The 19,528-nt window shown below is 35.2% G+C and overlaps 1 protein-coding gene and 1 long non-coding RNA gene across 4 annotated transcripts in view; one reads left to right on the forward strand and one right to left on the reverse strand.

Annotated features, from left to right (window-relative positions):
* Window positions 1-3,237: 3,237 nt before the first annotated feature.
* Window positions 3,238-19,528, reverse strand: part of LOC128791787 (heparan sulfate glucosamine 3-O-sulfotransferase 1-like) — a 46,789-nt gene continuing 30,498 nt past the window's right edge. For 2 of the 3 annotated variants that reach the window (XR_008432144.1, XR_008432143.1), the window contains exons 2-3: window positions 4,590-6,957; window positions 3,238-3,539 (exon numbers count right to left, since the gene is read on the reverse strand). Coding sequence is in view for 1 of the 3 variants with exons in the window: in XM_053949679.1 (XP_053805654.1) it covers window positions 5,909-6,838 (930 nt within the window). In the remaining 2 variants the exon portion in view is untranslated. Of the gene's footprint in view, window positions 3,540-4,493; window positions 6,958-19,528 lie in introns of those variants that run through there. The other variant, XM_053949679.1, reaches the window with a different exon arrangement.
* Window positions 4,163-18,923, forward strand: LOC128791788 (uncharacterized). The gene is made up of 4 exons (XR_008432145.1): window positions 4,163-4,316; window positions 6,755-6,893; window positions 8,927-9,010; window positions 17,478-18,923. It is a non-coding gene; the product is annotated as an uncharacterized LOC128791788 (long non-coding RNA).

Here is a 19,528-nt window from a genome sequence, read left to right on the forward strand (position 1 = left end):
AAGAGAAAAGCCAGAATTCATTAATAAATGAAAAAATGCCCCCAAAAAACCAACAAAGTCAAACACAGAATTTATAGAAGACAAATACAAAGATAGTGAGTGACTGGAAGGAAAGCTGCATTTATGTGAAATAAATATTCTGGGTTTTAGTACTAAAGTGTGGCAACATAATCCTGCTCCCTTTGATCATAATATACAGATGATCAGGATAGGGAGACCTACAAGCATATACAACTGTACCCAATTCTTATTTGATAAAAAGATTCATGGACAAAGGACTCAAAGAAGACAGATAACAAGCTTCTGTATTTTCTGGCTCATTGTATCCAGTAGATACAGAAAGCCAGATTAGTATATTTTATTCATATTTACTTGAGTAGCTTTATTTATCTAGCATAGTTACCATCTGTGAAAACCAGTGCTTTGCACAAAAATAATGGGAATCCAGTAAAAAAAAAAAAACGTGGCTTCCAAATTTAGTTTACTGCTACCAATGAAACACATGCTGCAATTTGGCAAAAATCTGTCTTGTGGGTGATTTGAGGGGTAAAAAGGCACCTGATCACTCATTTCCACACAGGCACTCTACCAACCAGAGAAAAGATTTTTCTCAGATTGGAGCCTGAACCTCGGTTTGATGGAAGGGGGAAACCTCTCTTCCCAAGCTCTCAAAAGCTGTTGCAAGCAGAATTTGACTGCTGAAGCAGCCCCGTGTTCTCCAGTCTGGGGCACACAGCTCAGTATGATTCAGCAGGTGCCCATTTTAAGTGACCATAGTTATATTTTATAGGCCATTTTTCTCACTCATCTGGAAGTGTAAGACTTGGCTATCCCCACGACTAATCTTTGTATATTTAATGCAAGTGATGCATATTTTGAACTGTACCCATATAAAACTGAAATCAGGTGGCAAAAAAAAGGCATTTCCTATGAAAACGTATTTTCAAGGGAGAGATGAGAGGGAGCAGTGCAAGGCATAAAAGAACTAAATGGGAAGTGAACGGTGTTGTAATGCTGCTAAAGATGTAGTAATTTTTGAATAGAAATACCTTATTTAGGACACTGAAACCAAAGTATTTTTGAATTCTTGGATGCATTTGAATTTTAAAATTCCACATTTGTTATTAAAAAGTGTATTGGAGGATTTTACTCTCACACACACATGCACACAAACAATTTAAAGAAACTAAAACATAGAGAAAGTTTGTTTTTTTAAAGTATGAAAGGCAGTTTGCTTGAACCGTGTTCTGGTGTGCTCCTGTGCATAAGTGAGCCCTATGTATATGATCCACTGGCTGGTTTTTCCCCAGCCAATCTGTACATCTGTTTTATTCATTTTGTCATATGTACACCTGACAAAGAACTTCAATCACATAAAGACTGGTTGTCTGGCAAACACACAGTTAATATGACAAATAATAAGTTACAGATAGCTCATATATAACTGTTACCTCTGGTTTGGTATGCCTTCAACAGCATCATATTAGTGCCCAGCTGTAGCTTGTGCCAGTTTTTGTTTTAGACTTGGTGTATTTTGTAAGCTGTGTATGATGCATGCATGTAACTACAGCATATGCTGTTTATGAGGCCTTAATCTTTCTTCACTTGAGGCAGCACTGCCCCCCCACAGTTTGCAGAGTTCCATCTGCATCACTTGTCTGGAATTGTAGATTTGTATCATGGCAGAGTATAGAAAAGGTATCTTCAATCTTCTCGTGACAGCTGCAGCATTCTTCTAGGATGACAGTCGTTGTCAAATCAACAACAAATCTGCTGCATCTAGTGCTGCTGATTTTCCAAAAGGCATTTTAAAATGCCCAGCATTTAGTAAGGACAGTTGTTACTTCCCATCCAATTTACCAGGGTATCACTGCAGAATTTCACCCAAGGATAGGCATAATATACTCAACCTGTCCTACAGCACTGTAGGACTCTCTGATAAGGTGAAATACAGTGTTTTGAAAATGTATATTCCTAATGATCACAAAATTCATTTAGACATGTAGAAGACTAAATCCCTGAAACAGCATCTTAGTCCTGTGCATTGTTTTACCAGTCCAATTATAATTTTCATTTGTAATTTGCCATATTGACTTAACAAATATTTCACAGAAGAGGGCCTTAAGCTCTGGTTTTATCCTGTTCTAGTTGCCCTTATTTTTTCCTATTGCAAGTTTGGCTGGTACATCCCTAACAAAGTTTATGATGGTTCAAAAAGAAAACCTTTTCTAGTGTGAGTAGCAAAGGGAATGGCTCCTCAATTACCTGTGCTTCCCTTTAATTACTGCCACTTGATTTAAATCTGAAAGGCAGTGCTTTAGAGTGACAATGTGTTTAGTCTAACATTCGTCAGAATAAGAAAAATTGGAACATGGTTGTATTATGTAATGAAGAGAGAGAAAATACTGAGACTGTTGAGTTGTTATCTGTCCCTATATAGAAGTGTTTTTGACTGAGAACTATAGCAAATTGAAGTAATATTAATTCTGGCATGATAACGCTCTACTTTTATTGCAGGGTGACTCAAACCACCTTTTTATCTCAGAGGAAACAATATAATACTAAAGAAATGGCCTTTGAGAGAAAAACTGTACTCCTGGTTGAGAGTTTACATGAAGGTATGTTTTTAAACACTTACTGAGAGGTTTTTGTAATGGCACTGAAAGAATATGTGATATGAAAGTGTAAAACTATATTGAATCAGAAGACAGATTCAGTACTTGTTACATGGGCTAATACAGGACAGTCTACATTTTTCATCACATCTATTTACACAGAAAACTATTATTTTTATCAGTCTGTTTCAATCTGTTGTATTTCCCCTAAGTAGCAGATTCACCTTCAAGGACTAATTTATACATTGCAGTTTAGTTAATGTCTTGCTATCCTAAATGTTTGCAGGAATTGTGGTAAGCTCATGTCACTGTTAATTAACCTTAAAGGCAAGACAATACAATTCCTCTGTAATCACAGAATGATACAGAGTCTTTTTAGCCACTGTTGGTTCTAACTTTTAAATTAGTTTTAGAAAATAGCAAAACAATTTATAAAGTTACATTGAAACTTAGAATAATCAAAGTGGAAACTATTTGGCCAGCAACTAAATATTGTTCATTAATTGCTGTTTTGCAGAGGTTAAGGTGCTTGTTTTTTGACCATTTACCAAAACAAAATTTCTGATGAGAATCTTGGTTTACATAAAAAAACACACCAAACCAACCCCTCACCCAGATTATATTCATATATTTATTAATGCTTAATATACTTCTCATTATATTAGTAAACTCTAAAATAATATTAAATTCATTCCATCAACTCTGTTCTTCCCCAAAATTCTGAACAGGAATGAGGAGTGATAACAAATCAAATAGATATATGCATCACTAATCCATATAGCTCAGCTCTCCTTGAAATGTAAATTCCAGAAAGGGACTTGCATTTTCAAAGATGCATACAGCTTCTGCTAACTGCTGCTCCTGCATTCAGCTCATTTAAAGATTAGCTGTAAACTTCAGAGAAGAAAGAGAAAGACTTGATGCCTGCAAGCATAAATATAGAAAGACATTAGAATTTTCTCCCTTTCTTTTTCTTGGAAGACTATGAAATTTAATGTGGCATATTGACATATGAGTTTTTCAATTACTAGCATCTACCTGAAACTTTTATTAAAGTATACATTGTTTTCAAATTTGCTTTTTGTAAGAAAAAAAAAGAAAAAATAGATTTTCAGAATGTATAAGAAACAGAAAGTAATATATTTTTGTCCTATATAAGCTGCATTTATGTTTCTCCCTTTAATAACATATTTCTGAAATTGGAAGGAGTTTTGTTTATCACTGAGATTGCATTGGTCAGAAAGAGCCAGCCATGCTAGACAATACTGGGGATCTGGATTTGGGTGTTCTGTTATCAGACTAAAGTGCTGTGCACACAAAGTATAAAGAGCTATTCTGATAGAGAATCACACTGTAAATTCAGAGTTCAGACATTTTCTGGTTTAGCTTTTTACTTGAGAAAAGACAAAGACAATACTGTTAGACTGCACAACTGTAATTATTACAGTTTGCCTATCCAATGTCCTTGTGGAGATGGTAAAAGACCAGCATAAACACTCTGTTCTTTGACTAATTTGAAACAAATATTTTTGTTTTTCCACAGATTATAATTTGAAATTGTATTTTCTAGTGCCTACATCTGATCAGTATTAATTAATTAAGAAGCCACAATCTCAGAAAAGTGGAAGAAGTAAAAGAAAATTTGCACCATCTATAGAAATCAGGGATGTAGTAAATATACTACAAATATACTTACTAAAGGTAATTTCAAAGATTAATTATATGCTAATGAAAATAATTTGCTCTCATATATACAGTGTATTTTCTCCCATACATACAAGTAATAGAAGAGCTAAAAAATAAGATTCATTATATTATTTTTAACATTTTACATTTTTGACAGAATATTTGATGAAAGCTATTTCCACATAATCTGAGTCTAATTCCATCCAGCTTCAGAGGAATTCTGCTACTTGCCTAAGCAGTCCACTCATAAGGTATTAAAAGCCTACAAATCAGCCCTGCAGTACATACCTTTTAGCCTGGAAAGTGGAGGAATCCCACGGTAGGAACACACACTGCTTTAGGCTGAGCAGTGACTGATGCAGGACCCTTGCCAGGGTTCAGCTGGGTTTGATGCTCAGAGTTGTTCTTCTTTGGTATTGATATGCAATAAAATGTTTACATGAAAAATCAGAAAAATCAGCACAATACTGTTAAAAAATATTGAAAATAAAATCCTGATGCAGGGCTAGAAATGGTTGTGGTTCGTACATATAACCTGAGTATGTCATACTGAACACTGTGTCTGAGATATGTAACACAACAAGAGGTTTTTTTAATGTTGAGACTATCCTGTGGTCTGCACCAGAAATGGCAAAATAAAACTACACCATGCTTCAGGGGGCAAGCAAATAATATTTTTTTTCAACAAGAACTGTTGTGCCAATGGAGATATATAAACCAAAGTCAGGAGAACAACAGAATAACTAGTCACAGAGTACAAACATAATTCATATGGTAGCACTAAGAGCTTTTCCATTCAAGAGCAAAGTGACATAATTTATGCAATCAAATATTTGTACAGTTGCTCATTAATTGTTAATAATTTTTTGGCATTGATTTTTATTTTAGTGTATAGAGTATTAGTGTTCCTGGGATATTTTAATTTATTTACATTCAGAAGTCTCACTTTAACCTTCTTCAAACAGTTTATATTCTTACTTTGCAGACTTTTTTGCAAACCCAAGATAGTAAGTGTGTGGTTTAATACTCATGTTATACAGACAGGTGGCTTCTAGCTCACCTATTCAAAATTACAGGTGAATTAGATTTCTTCTATTATTAATTAAGTACTTCAGCATATTAAAGATGATGATTTATTTATTGGAGCTACTATGTATGCCCCTATTTTAACATACAATTTAAACTTATTTTATGAAAAATTCTATAAATCAACACCACTATCATGTGGGGTATAAAAAATACTAACAACAAAAAATACAGAACAGTTAGAATAATACAATTTCCAATATTTACATTTTTACAGTTAGATGCATTTTTCCAGAACAGCAGAAATCTTGTAGAGATACACCTTTGCTAAGTTTGCTGAAGTTAATGTATTTGCATGTGAGAGAAAGAAGATCAGAATATGACTCCCAGTAATCATACAAATCATAAAACTTATTTTTCCCAACATAAAGAGTACCCTTTCAATGAGTCAACAGTTGTGTTATTCCAATTAAGCATATAACCAGTGTGTTAATTCTCATAATACAAGTCTTTACAGTTTAGAAAGGTATGTCTGAAAGTTTGTCTCAGGTCGTTTTTAAGAAACATTGACCCCAAATGTGTTAATGCCAGTCAAAGGAATGATTAACCATCCTGTAAAATTTTGCATTGTGCTCTCTGAAATAAGAATACAGTTGCTCTAAAACAGTGCTGTTAACAAGGGGATGGGGACGCCCTTTGGATTCATGTAAACATCTCTCCCTCCCATCACTTCTGATGCAGTAAAATCCCTTGGTTTGGTTAAAATAAAAATTAGAAGACACAATTCGGGACGGAAGATTTAGAAATCTTTCAACTTTTTGTAATTCAGGAAGAGGGTCCTTGATCAAAGTATTGCCATCCACTATGTGAATTTGATCCAGACTGAAATGCTTAAGCCACTTTTCCATATGGACATCATATAGACTTCTCTGAATAGCTTTGTATTTGGTATTAAGCACTCCATTCTTAATAACAATATCTTCAAAGAGCTGAACAGGCTTGTGACTTTCTACTCTGTTGTAATATACTTGGGTATAGTCAGATATAACTCTCTCAGTGGGATCTCTTAGAATGAGCAGCAGTTTAATGGAGCTATTCATGTCATGAATTCTTCCTGGAGCCTGTGGTGATGTAAAATAGCCTGGTGTTTTCTCAATTGTAATTTGATTTCCATAAGAAAATGGCATCAGATTTCTATACCAGTCTATTCCTTTCACATAATTTTCATCCCAGTCAAAGAAGTGGACTTCTGTAGCTGCCACCACAATGTTAGGATGAATATCCAACATTTCCAGCAAAGCTCTGGTCCCTCCTTTACGAACTCCTATGATGATTGTCTGAGGTATTTGTCGGCTCGTGCCAGGAGGTCTCACCTGTGCTGAATAGTGTTCACTTTTATTGCTGAATAATCCCACTTGTGACTTCAGTGTTTCCAACAGGGCCCCATTCTCATCAGGAGCACCCCGAGCATGAGTCAGCAGAAGATAAGCTGACACGAGTAGGAAGGCCATGTGGAGAGGAATAATTATTTCAAGATAATGTTTTGCTCAATTAATGAAAGAATAGGTGAGTCCCCTCTTGAGATGGTAGACAGAACCCCTGGTAAGCACACAGCAAGCTTCTGAAGCATCTGCAAAATAAAATTAGACAAATCAGTGATTCTAAACTCATCATCAGTTAAAAAATTCAACTCACAACTCAAGTCACAAAGGTAATCTGTGATCCCAATAGGAAATTTATAGGGAAGTTGCTTCCCCTGACTTTATTTCAGAAGGACAGAAAAGTCCCATGTGTTGGGGCTTTTTTCTCCTTACCAAAAGTGACCAATGATGGATACTAACCTTTCAACAACTTTTATTTCATCTAAACAGATTGTAATTGTTTACCTAATTTTAAATCCTGACCATTTGTTGCTTGCTTTGATGTTCCTAATTATCTTCATATATACCACAAACTTTTCTTGTTATAAATACTGTACCTCATATGATAACAATAATTCCAAAGAATATTTGAATGTCAGCACCTTTCCTCAAATTCCCTGCTAGAATAGTATATTCTTATATAAATAACAGACTTGGATGATGGTGCCACCATCTGAGTTTTAGTGAGCTATGAATCATACAAAAATAATTCTGTTTACTTAGACACAAAAAACAAAACACAGATATAGGCAAAGTTTTGAAATCTGAGCCCATTAGAGCAGAAAGCTGTGTCAAAACAAAAAAAGTAAAGTGGCTAAGTGGGATCAGTGTGGGAAAAATAAATGATGCAGGGTGGATGGATTCTCTGTGACTATCCAAGTGTTGTGTTGCACAGCCATGTAGGTGTTGGAAAAGTCTTTGCAAAATCAGATCTTCAGAAAATATTCTACAGTTCCTCCAAAGCTCTGTATAAGACATATCCAGATGCCTTCTGGTCACTGAGAGTTTTCTGCAGGGAGGCAAGTCTGCTTGAGGCTGAATAGCTTCTTTTACTTAATCCACATTGCATATGGTCATTTTAAGAAGTGGCAAATGTTAAGTATATTCAAAATTTGCAAAAACTTTAGGCTTGCAGGTATGTGCATGTGTAGATGTAAGTGAAAGAAAACATCTATATAACTGTTTTACTAACATTTGAAATCTCCTGGGTAACTTTTGTACATAATATTTGAAACAGATTGCTTACAGATCTGCCATTGTAACAGCAGTCATAAAAAATTCAGATCAATGCAACACCTGCACTTGAACCACTGTGCTTGGATTTCCTGTTTTAACTCTGAAAATCCCACAAGACAAATACCCATTGGAAGGACTCTTGAGTTTCACTCCTTTCTGAGCAATTATAGGATTTTAAGATTTGTGGAATATACCTACATTCTTGTTTTGTTTTTAATATAACATGCAGAAGCAAGGGTTTTTTTTCTACAGTGAAGCAGCAGTCATTTAATAAACAAAAACCATTTTTAGAATAATTTTGAATTATGGCTCATATTTTAAAGTAGTCTCAGAAATGTTACAACCTTAGCTCCTTCTTCAGTGTTCACTGTCTCTTTCTGAACATATTGGTCACAGTACTTCATCTCTTAGAAACAACCACAGAAAACACAGACAATTCCCATTTGTCATGGCACTGAGGAGTATTCAATATTTCTATTTTAAAATTGTTTACTTTGAGTCTTACTTTACAGGCTTAAAGATTTAAAATTTTTGATAATAACAGTCTGGGCAATGCAGCAGATTCATTAAATCTATTTTCTAAATTTTACTGAAACCCTCTCCAGCTTCTTGGATATCTAGGGAATGATTGTAGTCAGCCTCAATGAGCACTAAATTCACAGTTATATAGCAAATATTAACCCTAAAATTGTAATTTAAAAAACAAACTATGACCTTTAGTGAAGAAATCTGCAGAGAACATTCCCTGTTATGTCCAAGCAAGACTTAAAGGGCAACTGCTTTTTCAAAGAGAGTACAGTTTCAGCTAGGAACAGTGAGTATACAATTACTAAATATTAGAAAAGTCTAAGTACAAATTTGCTTTGTAATGACAGACTGGAATGCTGTTCTTTGAGAACTTGAAAGGAGGTTTCATTTTAAAGATCACAATTTTTTCACTAGGAACTCCACTCAGAAGTTCTGTTTGAAGTTCCCAAGAGCAAAGAATGCAAGACTTTCTATGGCAGTCACAGGAGGGAAGAATAGGTATGTTTATATCCAAATCATTTATAGTTACTATTCCTTTGCGTGGCAAGCTTGGGAAGTGGTAACCATGCTGTTCAGTGCTGCTGAGGGACTAAAATGCATTTTACAATAATGGCAGCTAATGTTGGTTTGGAAAGATCCTTAGGATGCACAGCACGAAATTTGAAGTGTCGCACCCCAGATGATTCCTAGAATGCCAGCTTTCAAAGAAGGGACTCTGCTTTAGAAATTTCAAGCCAAATTTTTCACAATTCACAAGGTTCCTGAATAGTTCAATCTGAGGAAAGGCACAGCTATGCATAAGATGGTTTCAGAAGTAGCAACATATGACAGTATGGCATCTTTCCATACCTGTGATGCCAGCAGGCTGGGATTTGGGAGCGGGAGCCAATCATTCTTTCAACCTGTTCTGAAAACCCAGTGTTAGTTTGCATTCTATTAATCTTCATTGTTAAATTAAAATTCTTCCAGGAAGACTGAGGAATTGTTGTTATAAAAATCTTACAGGTTTTCTCAATTTACATCTTTCATGATAATACAGCATGTTATACATTATAAATGCACTTACACATCTATACATTAGATTACAATACTTTGAACTAAGCCCTAAGACCTCCCTGAGTGTCTGCCAAGCAAGGGATTACTTATAAATAGCAAGGTGGAGACATACAGTTCTGATTTAAATTCTGGAACTATCCCATTTTGAAACAGTTTCATGAACTGATTCTAGACAGGTATTTTAGGCAATTTTATTTAACTTGAAAGAAAACTATTTTTAGATTTCTTGAGAATTAGTATTCTTGAGACTAACTAGGTTAATAGCTTAAATTGAAAAAATAGAAAGGAAGAGGGAAAAAAAAGGAATTTCTCTGAAATAATCTAAAACCAGAGTAGAAAAGAAACAAGTATTTCATACTGGGACTCTGCACTAGTATAGACAGAGATGTGCTCTTCCTAGATCTGGTGGCAGGTGAAAAAATTCTCACATTCACTATTTAATTTTGTTTAAAAAATTCAAACACATTAATGTTATTTCATCCCTGAGTTTTCTAGTTTCATACACCTAAGAATCAGGTGCAATTACTGAAACCCAAAAAAGACTGTAAGCTGAATGAGAAAATCCTACTTATTGCTGAGGAAAGATTGGTCTTCCAAAATATTCTCAGGTTCACTTCTGATGTGAGTGAGAGTCTGCTTAATTTACCATCTGAAATCAGCAGTTCTTTGTAAGACACATTCAGGCAGCAAGTAGCAGAAGGTATTCTGCATATTCTGGGGACTGAAATATTGTTTGAAAAAATAATTAACATTAACCAATTTAACCAGTTTTTAAATTAATTAGTTGTTTTAAAAATTTATTAGAATCATTGCTAGGAAAAAACCTTACCCAGGAAATATTACAGAAAAAATCAAATTCAAAATGTGTGGTAAAACTGGTTCCTAAATGAATCAAAATTGCCTTTGGGAGCAATTCTATCAGAACGACATTTCAGCTTTGGCCTAAGATATTTGATTGATTTCAGTGAAGCTCTAAGATATTAGATCCTGTGGTTAGGTTATAATTGCTACATAAATGTAAAGGTTTTAAAGAAAATTTATCATATATAATTGGAATGTTATTTGAATAATTTTTGTGTTGCTTTTGTGCCTTTATGCAACTACATTTTTAGCAGATATTAACTGTTTTTTATAATGAAAACAATATATTTTACGTTGGTGCACTGCACCAATGAAGAATCTGAAAGTATTCTTATTAAAAAAAAACCCATGACACATGATCAGAATTACAGTGCCTTATTACCATTTTTCCCTATTATTTGGTAGTGTTGGTGCTGTTTAGTAACATCAACAGATATGATACTTATTAAGCAGAAATGTAGTTCAGAAATAAATTCATGCTGCAGAAAGGACTAATTAAGCAAATAGTACCTTGGGCTGCTGTTTCTTTTATTTTTTTAAAACCTAGACTAGACTTGAGAAGCTGCTATGCTGGCTGAAAAATCATTTTAATATTACAGAAATGTACTAAAGACCCTGAACTGCTGCACTCTACTCTGAAAAAACTTCCAAGCGTCTTACGATTTATCTTGCTTTGGGGTAAAGTACAAAATCATGGGGTAAACCTAAATATATTATTACTAATTTATAACATTATTAGTTCCTAATAATACTTCCTGTTACACTGCCTGTAATGTTTTCCATTGGAGAATTCTGCAGCACTTTGTGTTAATGAACTGCCTGCACCTTATTAAGGCACCATTCACACCTTACAGGAAATTGCAGCTGACCAATGTATAGATCCAGTTCAGGAGTGCAAATGCCTTGGAAAGTCAGGTTAATCTGGTCTGCTCAAGGTCACATAGCAGGTTTATAGTCCAACCAAGAAAAAAAACCCCAGGGCTTCTAATTCTCCATCCAATTCCCCTTCCAATTCCAACTTTGTGCCATTTCATAGCAGCCTCTCACAACCCTTATGATAACTTATAGCTGGATTACATGCTGAATTGAAAAGCAAAGAGGTTCCTCAATGTTTCAGCAATGTTTCAGCACAAAACTCAATTTTTTTTATAAAGCTTGCTCCTCACAAAAAAAAAAAAAAAAAAAGAAAAAAAAAATCAAGTACTAACTACAAAATCAGGATTTCGTTGTTTCAAAGCATTTCTGCAGAAATACTTCTGTTGGTGACTGAAAACTGCAGCAAGAGGAGGTGGTCAGAGCAAATATAACAAAACGCCAATTTTTGTCTTGATACTGCTTTTCCTGTTAATTCCTGTTAGATATGAACTTATTGCAACACAAAGATCAATCACTGAGAAGAGTACAATGCAAACATGTTAAGGCTTACTGGCACGCAAACTTGTAACAGCTCAATTATATCTCTATTATTAAGAACAACTCCAATGCTGACAATATAAAAAACAATTCCAGCCTAACTGTGTTCACAACCAAAGGTCATATAAGGTGAACAGTTTCAGAAATTTTTTGGAAGGACAATCATACTGTGATGTCAGTTAGACCCATGTAAAGTATCCCTATACAGACTGGGTTATGTACAGACTGGGTTATGTAATAAATAATTCTAAAACAATATAATTCTAAAAGTTTTGGAATATCTGGTGATTTTCCTTCAGTAAAACGAGAATTAGTTACATAGCATAATAAATGCAAATCTCCACTCAGCATGGCTTATACATTTTTTAAAAACAGACAAATGAATTACCCAGTGCATATAGGACACATTGCTTAACAGAATCCAGTATCAATGTATTCAAATCCAATAATGTAATGAATAATTTTATTAATTCTAAGCATTAAATATTAGAAGTAATAGAATCATCAAAAGTCCTCTTCATAATACCTTAATTCTGATTATAATATAATTTGTGAAATAATGGACATTTGAAAATACTTGGCACATGTCCAATGGTTGAACAGAAAGGTATCCTCTTTAATACCACTTGGAAGGAAACACAGTTCAGCTACTTCTAGCCACACATGTGAGATATGCCTAGGCAGAGTTCAGGAGACAATAAGAGCACATTTCTGAGTGTGAAAAATATTAAAAATTTTGGAAAAGTTTCCTGTGTAAAAACAATTGTGACTTTTAATTTTATTACAAGCAGAGCAATTACATTAGGTCTGTTAGAATGAGACCAATCAGGTGCAATTGAATAACTTTAGAGCTGTGCCCTTGAAGTGAGACTTGATTCAGAAGAATCCAAAATTACCTAGTCCATGAGACTAAAGACTATGTGGGAAAGGACAGTTATCCCAGAGAAATAACCCTTTATATGGCATGAAACTTCTCTGCACACTTTTATGCTCTGCTCCATTCCCAGACTAACTGTAGTAACTAAATAACATTTGCATTGTCGTTACTGGCCTTTATCAGAATCAGGTAGGAGAGGTCAGTCAGTTCCCAGGAATATACCTCCCACCTGTAACCATGGAAAATCTCTGCTGCCAGCTGGAGAAAGCAAGAAAGGGTAAGAGAGAGTAAAATACAACACTGGAGTTTTGTAACAGAGCTGCAAGTTGAGCTCAGTGATCTCTTTTCATACAAGAAGGAGAAGACAAAGTACAAAAAGGACCAGAGACCCAAAGTCAAATAAACATTGCAGCAGTTCATATTGCTGATTAAGAGTCTTCTAGGCACCTAAGAATTTTGTTCACTTTCATTTTACTCAAACTATGGGCATATTTTTGTTAGGGAGATGCACTAAGATTTCCTAAATGAAGTAGTACCTAAAAACCCATGATCCCACAGACTTTCCAGAAATGCTGCCTTGCTGTTGTAACACCTCTTTGGGTAATGAAAAAGTATAAAGGTTTCTCTTTAAGCAGCAACACAAAATATATGTTAGCACAAAGAAAGACATTAACATTTTAAAGTCCTAATCTCAGCAGTGAATTTATTTGTGTGAGCCTTTTCCAATGAGATTGCAGTTTTATAACAGCCAACAGTTACTACCTTACAAGAATAAAAAAAAAGGAATAAAAAAGGAAATAGCTATTTGGTGAGTAAAGGTAGGAGCTACAAAGTAACAGCAATTGGCTGCAGGCTTCTATCAGGTACACAGACTATAATGGATAAAAAGGAAAGCTAAGAAATGTTAGCATGAACTATAAACACCATTATATCATTGGCAGGTGATATTAGCAGATAGGAGTTTTGAAGGAAATTTGCTTCCCTAAGGCTAGCATTACATTTCCTAATTCCTTTTCTGACTGCACTTATGTAGCAGTACAGTAATATATACAGTATAAACACATTAATAAATTTCTCTGCTAAATAAACGTTCTACAGTTGTAGTTTACACACATACTTTATGGTATCTTTGAAAAATACCATACTCAAACCATCCACATAAAAGTCACTGAATTACAATTTCATAAAGACCTTTAATAAGTTTAGCCCATAAAGCCAGGTACATTTAGAAGGATACTTCTAAATAGACATAAATAAAAATTCAGTTCCTATTAAGATGCAAAGAGTGGATAATGGTCAGATTAGCGCAGATGAGAAGGCCAATTTTACTTATCACATTAGCATATTTGAAATGGAATTTCATTAGCATTTGTTGAATTAAACTTACACCTCAAATAGTTAATTAAGTATCTGAATCAATATAAATTGAAGTAACAAAGATGCCATGTCAGTTCTTCAGCCAAACAAGCAGTAGTCATGTAATTATAAAGGTGCAAGATGTAATGATGTGTGGCTGATAAGAAGCTTTTGTGTATATTTCTACAGTACAGCAAAAAGGTCAAACTTCAGCCTCTCTACCTCTGGTATAATTAATTGAATATTATTAATTTTCCCCCACTCATTGTCACAAAGAATACCTTAATACTCACAGATGTTTAGGAAATAAAATTAGAATTTGATGCAGAGGATTTACGAGAGACCTGTCTTTTAAAGGAAAAAATTCCTCAGAGGGTCAGGGATGGCAAGAGAAGCATTCACGAGGGATGAGGACAGTTTAACTCTGTGGTATAAAACAGCAAATTCCTACAGGACATCCAGGTCAAATAACTGACCCTAAAATCTTTTATGCTCCTGTAAAGAGTATCAGATTCCTGATGCTAAAAAATAAAAACAACCACAAAAACTCACATACCCCTCCACCAAATCCTATTCCTGCAAAAAAACCCCAACCAAAAGCCAAAGAAAAACTACAAACCCATGCTGGTTTTAAGACAATACAACTTCAAGGACTCCAAAAAGGTTTAATTCTTCTCAGAGCTTTTCTGGGCAGCACTTGTCAATATTACACTTTTTGTTTTCAGCACTGCCCCCATGCAGGGGAGGAGCAGTCCAAGTAAAGCTCATCAGACCATGGCAGCGGCTCGGGGATCACCCCAAGACAGCCAGGGGTGACTTGTGGGAAGCTGGCCAGGGGGAGCAGCCAGGCAACAAGCCTGTCTTGCAGGCAGGGAGGCTTCTTTATCCCCACCTTGAAACTTACCCAACAGTAAGACATCTCAGATGAGTTTGATGAGCCAAGGCCAGTGTCTTACCCTGTGTTTACATCTTTTTTAATAACTTTTCCAAGGCTCTGGCATTAGTCCCTGGGATGTAGTTCTCTCATTTGTCTGATAAGAATTGCTCTATTGGGTCCCATATAGCTGTTGTATACCCCCATCATACAAGGCAGGAAACAACTGATCCTTCCCTTGGTAATGAATTCTGCTATCCCACAATGCCCAGGCTGGAAACCTTCTACTGTCAAATGCAAACAGTAAGAGAAGGATCCAGCTTCTTGGCTCAGAGTTACACTGTAAAGCACAGATGTAAACTGAGCACGGAATTCACCCAGAATTTAAAAAAGCAGCTGAAAGGTGCATCAGAGTTGAAATCTTTTGGCCTTTTAAAGGATGACTGAACAAAATTTAAGAAAAAATAACAGCTCAGGAGCAATTTTTTTTTTTTTTAAGAGTAACTACAGAACAGAGGATGTAAAGAAGGTGAAATAATAAATCAATGATGGACTTAAGATTGAAAATTTAATTTTGAAATTTTGGCTACTGGCACAGGCTCTGATAAGAGACAAGATCAAGATAAAGGTCAGAGAAAAACACTATGAGTGAGTATGAATGTTTGATAAAATACTGGGATTTACAAAACCAAGAAACATACTAAATCCACACTGAGTTCAGGTATGCTGAGAGACTTTGGGCATCAAAGAATCAGAAATTCTACAGAAAGGACCTCATAGTCCATCTTTTCTCAAAGCAAACAAAGAAGTATGATTTGAAGAGACCATAGAAAGCAACTGCTTAGCAAGTCTTAACATTGATTAATAAATATATTAGTAAAATATATAAAAAATATCAATAAAATAAATATATTAGTCACAACTCTGTCTTCCACTGGTAAACAAATTCTTGCTAATAAAGAAAGTAAATACACTGCAATACAGGACAAGTAAACATATTAGAAAAGAAATAAATAGATAAAACGTTTATTGAATAAAAGCTCGATGCCTTCAACACACATCCATCATCAAGCTATGTGCACATTCAGCCCAGCAGATAGCTGTAGAGATACAGGAATGAAAGCAATTTAGGGAACATTTGGAAATGCCTGACAACTGGAATAAAACACATAAAACAGCCCCAAGTGCAGCACTTGTGTCTCTCACACTGCTCCTCAGGCTGCTACTGGGAGACAAAGACAACAGGCTGAACACATGAAGTAAAAGACAGATCATTTTCTGGCCATTATGGAAAATCAGAAATCAGATCCTTGGCTCCTTACCAAACCTTTTTCCAGTGCCAAAGTAGCACATTAAAGTACAGTAAAAGAATACTCACCACTCTTAAGAGTCTGAGAGCAGACAACTAATACCACAAAATTCTAATGATTTTCTCCAAGACTTCTAAGATTTACTAGAGTCCTGTCTGACTGTCTTTTCCACTTTTTAGTTAGGAAAGACAGAACTTAGGAAACCTTCTTTGCAGTCCAATTTTTTCAAACTTTGATGTACAGCCTAACCTATAGGTGTGTCAGTAGTACAACCAAAGATGTAGGTACATGTCATGTAGGTACAGTGTCTCCTACACTTCAGTGGAAAACAAAGCAGTTCCCTTTCTTCTTTCTGATTAGTCCAGACGGTTATATGACTTCCCTGTGCAAAAACATCCTCTGCATCTACAAGTTTAAGGTGTCCTCACAAAAGCACTTTCTGTTGTTACAGCACTGCATTCTACAGCACAGTCAATTCCAGCAGAACATGCTCCTCAGCACACAGCATCACTTCTGCCCCACAGCTCACTGCCATGGTGCACTCAAATAAATCTTCCACACTTTTCCTTTAGTGCTGCTTCATTTCAAATCAGTTACAGCTTCTCAGAAAGGCTCTTTGATGGCTGAGAGTGCCTACAGAAATTTTTTGCCACCCTTAATCTTTGTCAATTTTCACCTAAGTCTTTAAGGTAAAATCATATTTAAGAGCCATTACATGCATTCAGGATGTGGACTTCAGGACTTCAGATTTGTGAGACTTGTGACAAATGGTGAGGGTTTGTCACATGAGAAACTAACTAGAAAGAGCTACAATAGATGTGCTTGGAGACAAATTAAAAACATGGTAAGATTAGCTCTCAGATTCAAATACTGTGTTTTCTGTTTATGATAATAAAATTTATAAGTAGCAATTTTTAATTTTAATCTTTAGTATCAATTTGGAAAACATCTGTTGCACCTAGGTATCTTATAATGACCTTTTCATATTTTTCTCCTTCAATCTGAATGGTCTTACCAGTATTCAGAGAGTTGATAAGGTGCTAGGAACACCTATAGGAGAGAAAGAGGCAGAGGTAGGCAAGGGCTCTGATACATTCTCATAATTAACTGCATATTAATTAGGGCAATAAATAGTTGGAATGTTCAAAGCCATTCTCTTAAGACTGGGTAGGCTGTACAACACATGTACTTTAATTGATTCTAATCCCTTGATTTCAGCTTCTCAAGCAGACACTGTATGACAGCAGACGGTCTCATAGTGCCACAACAACAGGACATTTCCCCAAGGAGCAATGCTTCATCACAGCATAGAGGAGACCTAGAGGTACCTCCATTATCTTATATTTTCTCTCTCAGTCTCCTTCCTTCCCAAATAAAAGAGAAAAACCCTCAAAGCACCAAATTTTGTTATTTTAGTTTCAAACTTTACTTTTTCTGTAGGAGGAAGTGATCAGCTTTGTGATCCTAGATCCATGTTCTAGCTGCAATTAATTTTTTCTTCTTTCTATATAGCTTATGATCCATATATTCCATACTGTTCTAGTCCACTTAATTTTTTTCTCAGGAAATTTAAAAAAAGAAAAGTTGATGATCAGTACTCATTTCTCTTTTCACTGTTCTCTATTACCAGTACAACACTGCTATTTAAAGCAAAGATGTAGGTGTTAGTATGTAGTGGTGTTAAACATAAAATACACATCTTGTGCATCCTGATCATTGTTTCTTTGCCCCATGAATACCCTTAGCAGTCCCTACGAATGGTACAATTTTAAAGAAAATCATCATCTTACTGTACCTTTACTTTTGACTACATTTTTTCTCCTTACGAATGCATTTGGAGTTCTTGCAGAGTTAACAGGATATTACCAGCAGTTTTTCTGCAGCATCCTTCATTGGTGTCTCAGCAGTTACTTTAAACATTTTGAAGAAAAAATGTCAACATGTGAATACCAGTTAATTTACAAGTCCACTGGGATTCACAGATAAAAACCAGAAAGTAAAGCACGAAACCAACACTTTCAAATCAGATTGCAAAAGCTGCGTAAAATCAGACCGACGCTCTCCTGCTGTTTACCACAGAGAATAGGAGTTTATTCCTTTAATAAAATGGAGATGGAGTTGGACAGTGCTGAAGCTGAGACTAGAGAATCTTAATTCACTATATAAATTGTGGTGCAATTTTTAAAAATTTTGAGCACCTGAGGCTTTTTTTGCATTTTAGGATGGCTGAGAACTCCACAGAAGGTTGCCTGTTCTCAGGCACAGATAAAACTATTTCCCAGCTCAGCAACATGGAAGAAACATATGCCAATATGTGTAAAGATTCTTGAGCAGACATTTGCAGCCGCCCTCTTTGCAGCTGATGATGTGTCCAAACTTTGTACCATTTCATAAGAACTTTAATATTTTGAAAAAGCCTCACATTCACACAGTAGTTCAGAAAGATTAATATTAAATTTAGTTAGGGAAAGAGAATCTCTGGTGGAATCTCCAATTTACTCACACAACCTACCCATCCTCCTGCTCTCAGGGTTTAGTTTCTCAGTGTTTGGCCACTGGCACATATAGTGGTTTGAAAATAGTCATAATACTATTTCCCCTGAGCCCAGTTTTTGAGAAATATGTACTTCTATTTAAAGCAACATCATGTTTAATTTCATGACAATAAAGGATTTTTTTTCTGCATTCTGATTATGGGTGTTCATTCCTCTTACCTTAAAATATGTGATCACAAGGGAAAATAAATCTGGATTTGAAATTTAATTTGTAACTATAAAATATGGAATAGTTATTTCTTTTTATAGCATACTAAAAAAGGTAGTGCAAGTATGCAGTGTAAGCTACTGCTTATTGGTGGCAGTTCTGTTTTAAAGCACTGATAATAGCTTTTCCTCTCAAGGGAGGACAGTATTTCTTCTACAAACTATAAATTGTATATATTATTTCACATTTTTTTATGCTGAATTTTCATCTTAGATTTGTAGTTTGACATTCTTAGCTAAAATACTTTCACATTCATGTCTCACTTATTCTTAATGGCACCTATCCATTTCAAGCAGAAAGAACATTAATATTAAGAGAGGGTTAAATTTCTCCTGGAAGGTTTTTTGTCCAGGGAGGTGATATGGATGCACTTGGAAAATTATTACAACTACTGATGATACCTTAAGAGGAATTATAGTCAACAGTCAAAGTGACTTTGAGTTTATAGATAATAAACAGTTCAGAGCAAATTTTTGAGATCAGAATCAAGATGCTGGGATCAAACA

The sequence above is a fragment of the Vidua chalybeata genome, chromosome 8, assembly GCF_026979565.1.
Source record: "Vidua chalybeata isolate OUT-0048 chromosome 8, bVidCha1 merged haplotype, whole genome shotgun sequence".
NCBI classification, from domain to species: Eukaryota; Metazoa; Chordata; class Aves; order Passeriformes; family Viduidae; genus Vidua; species Vidua chalybeata.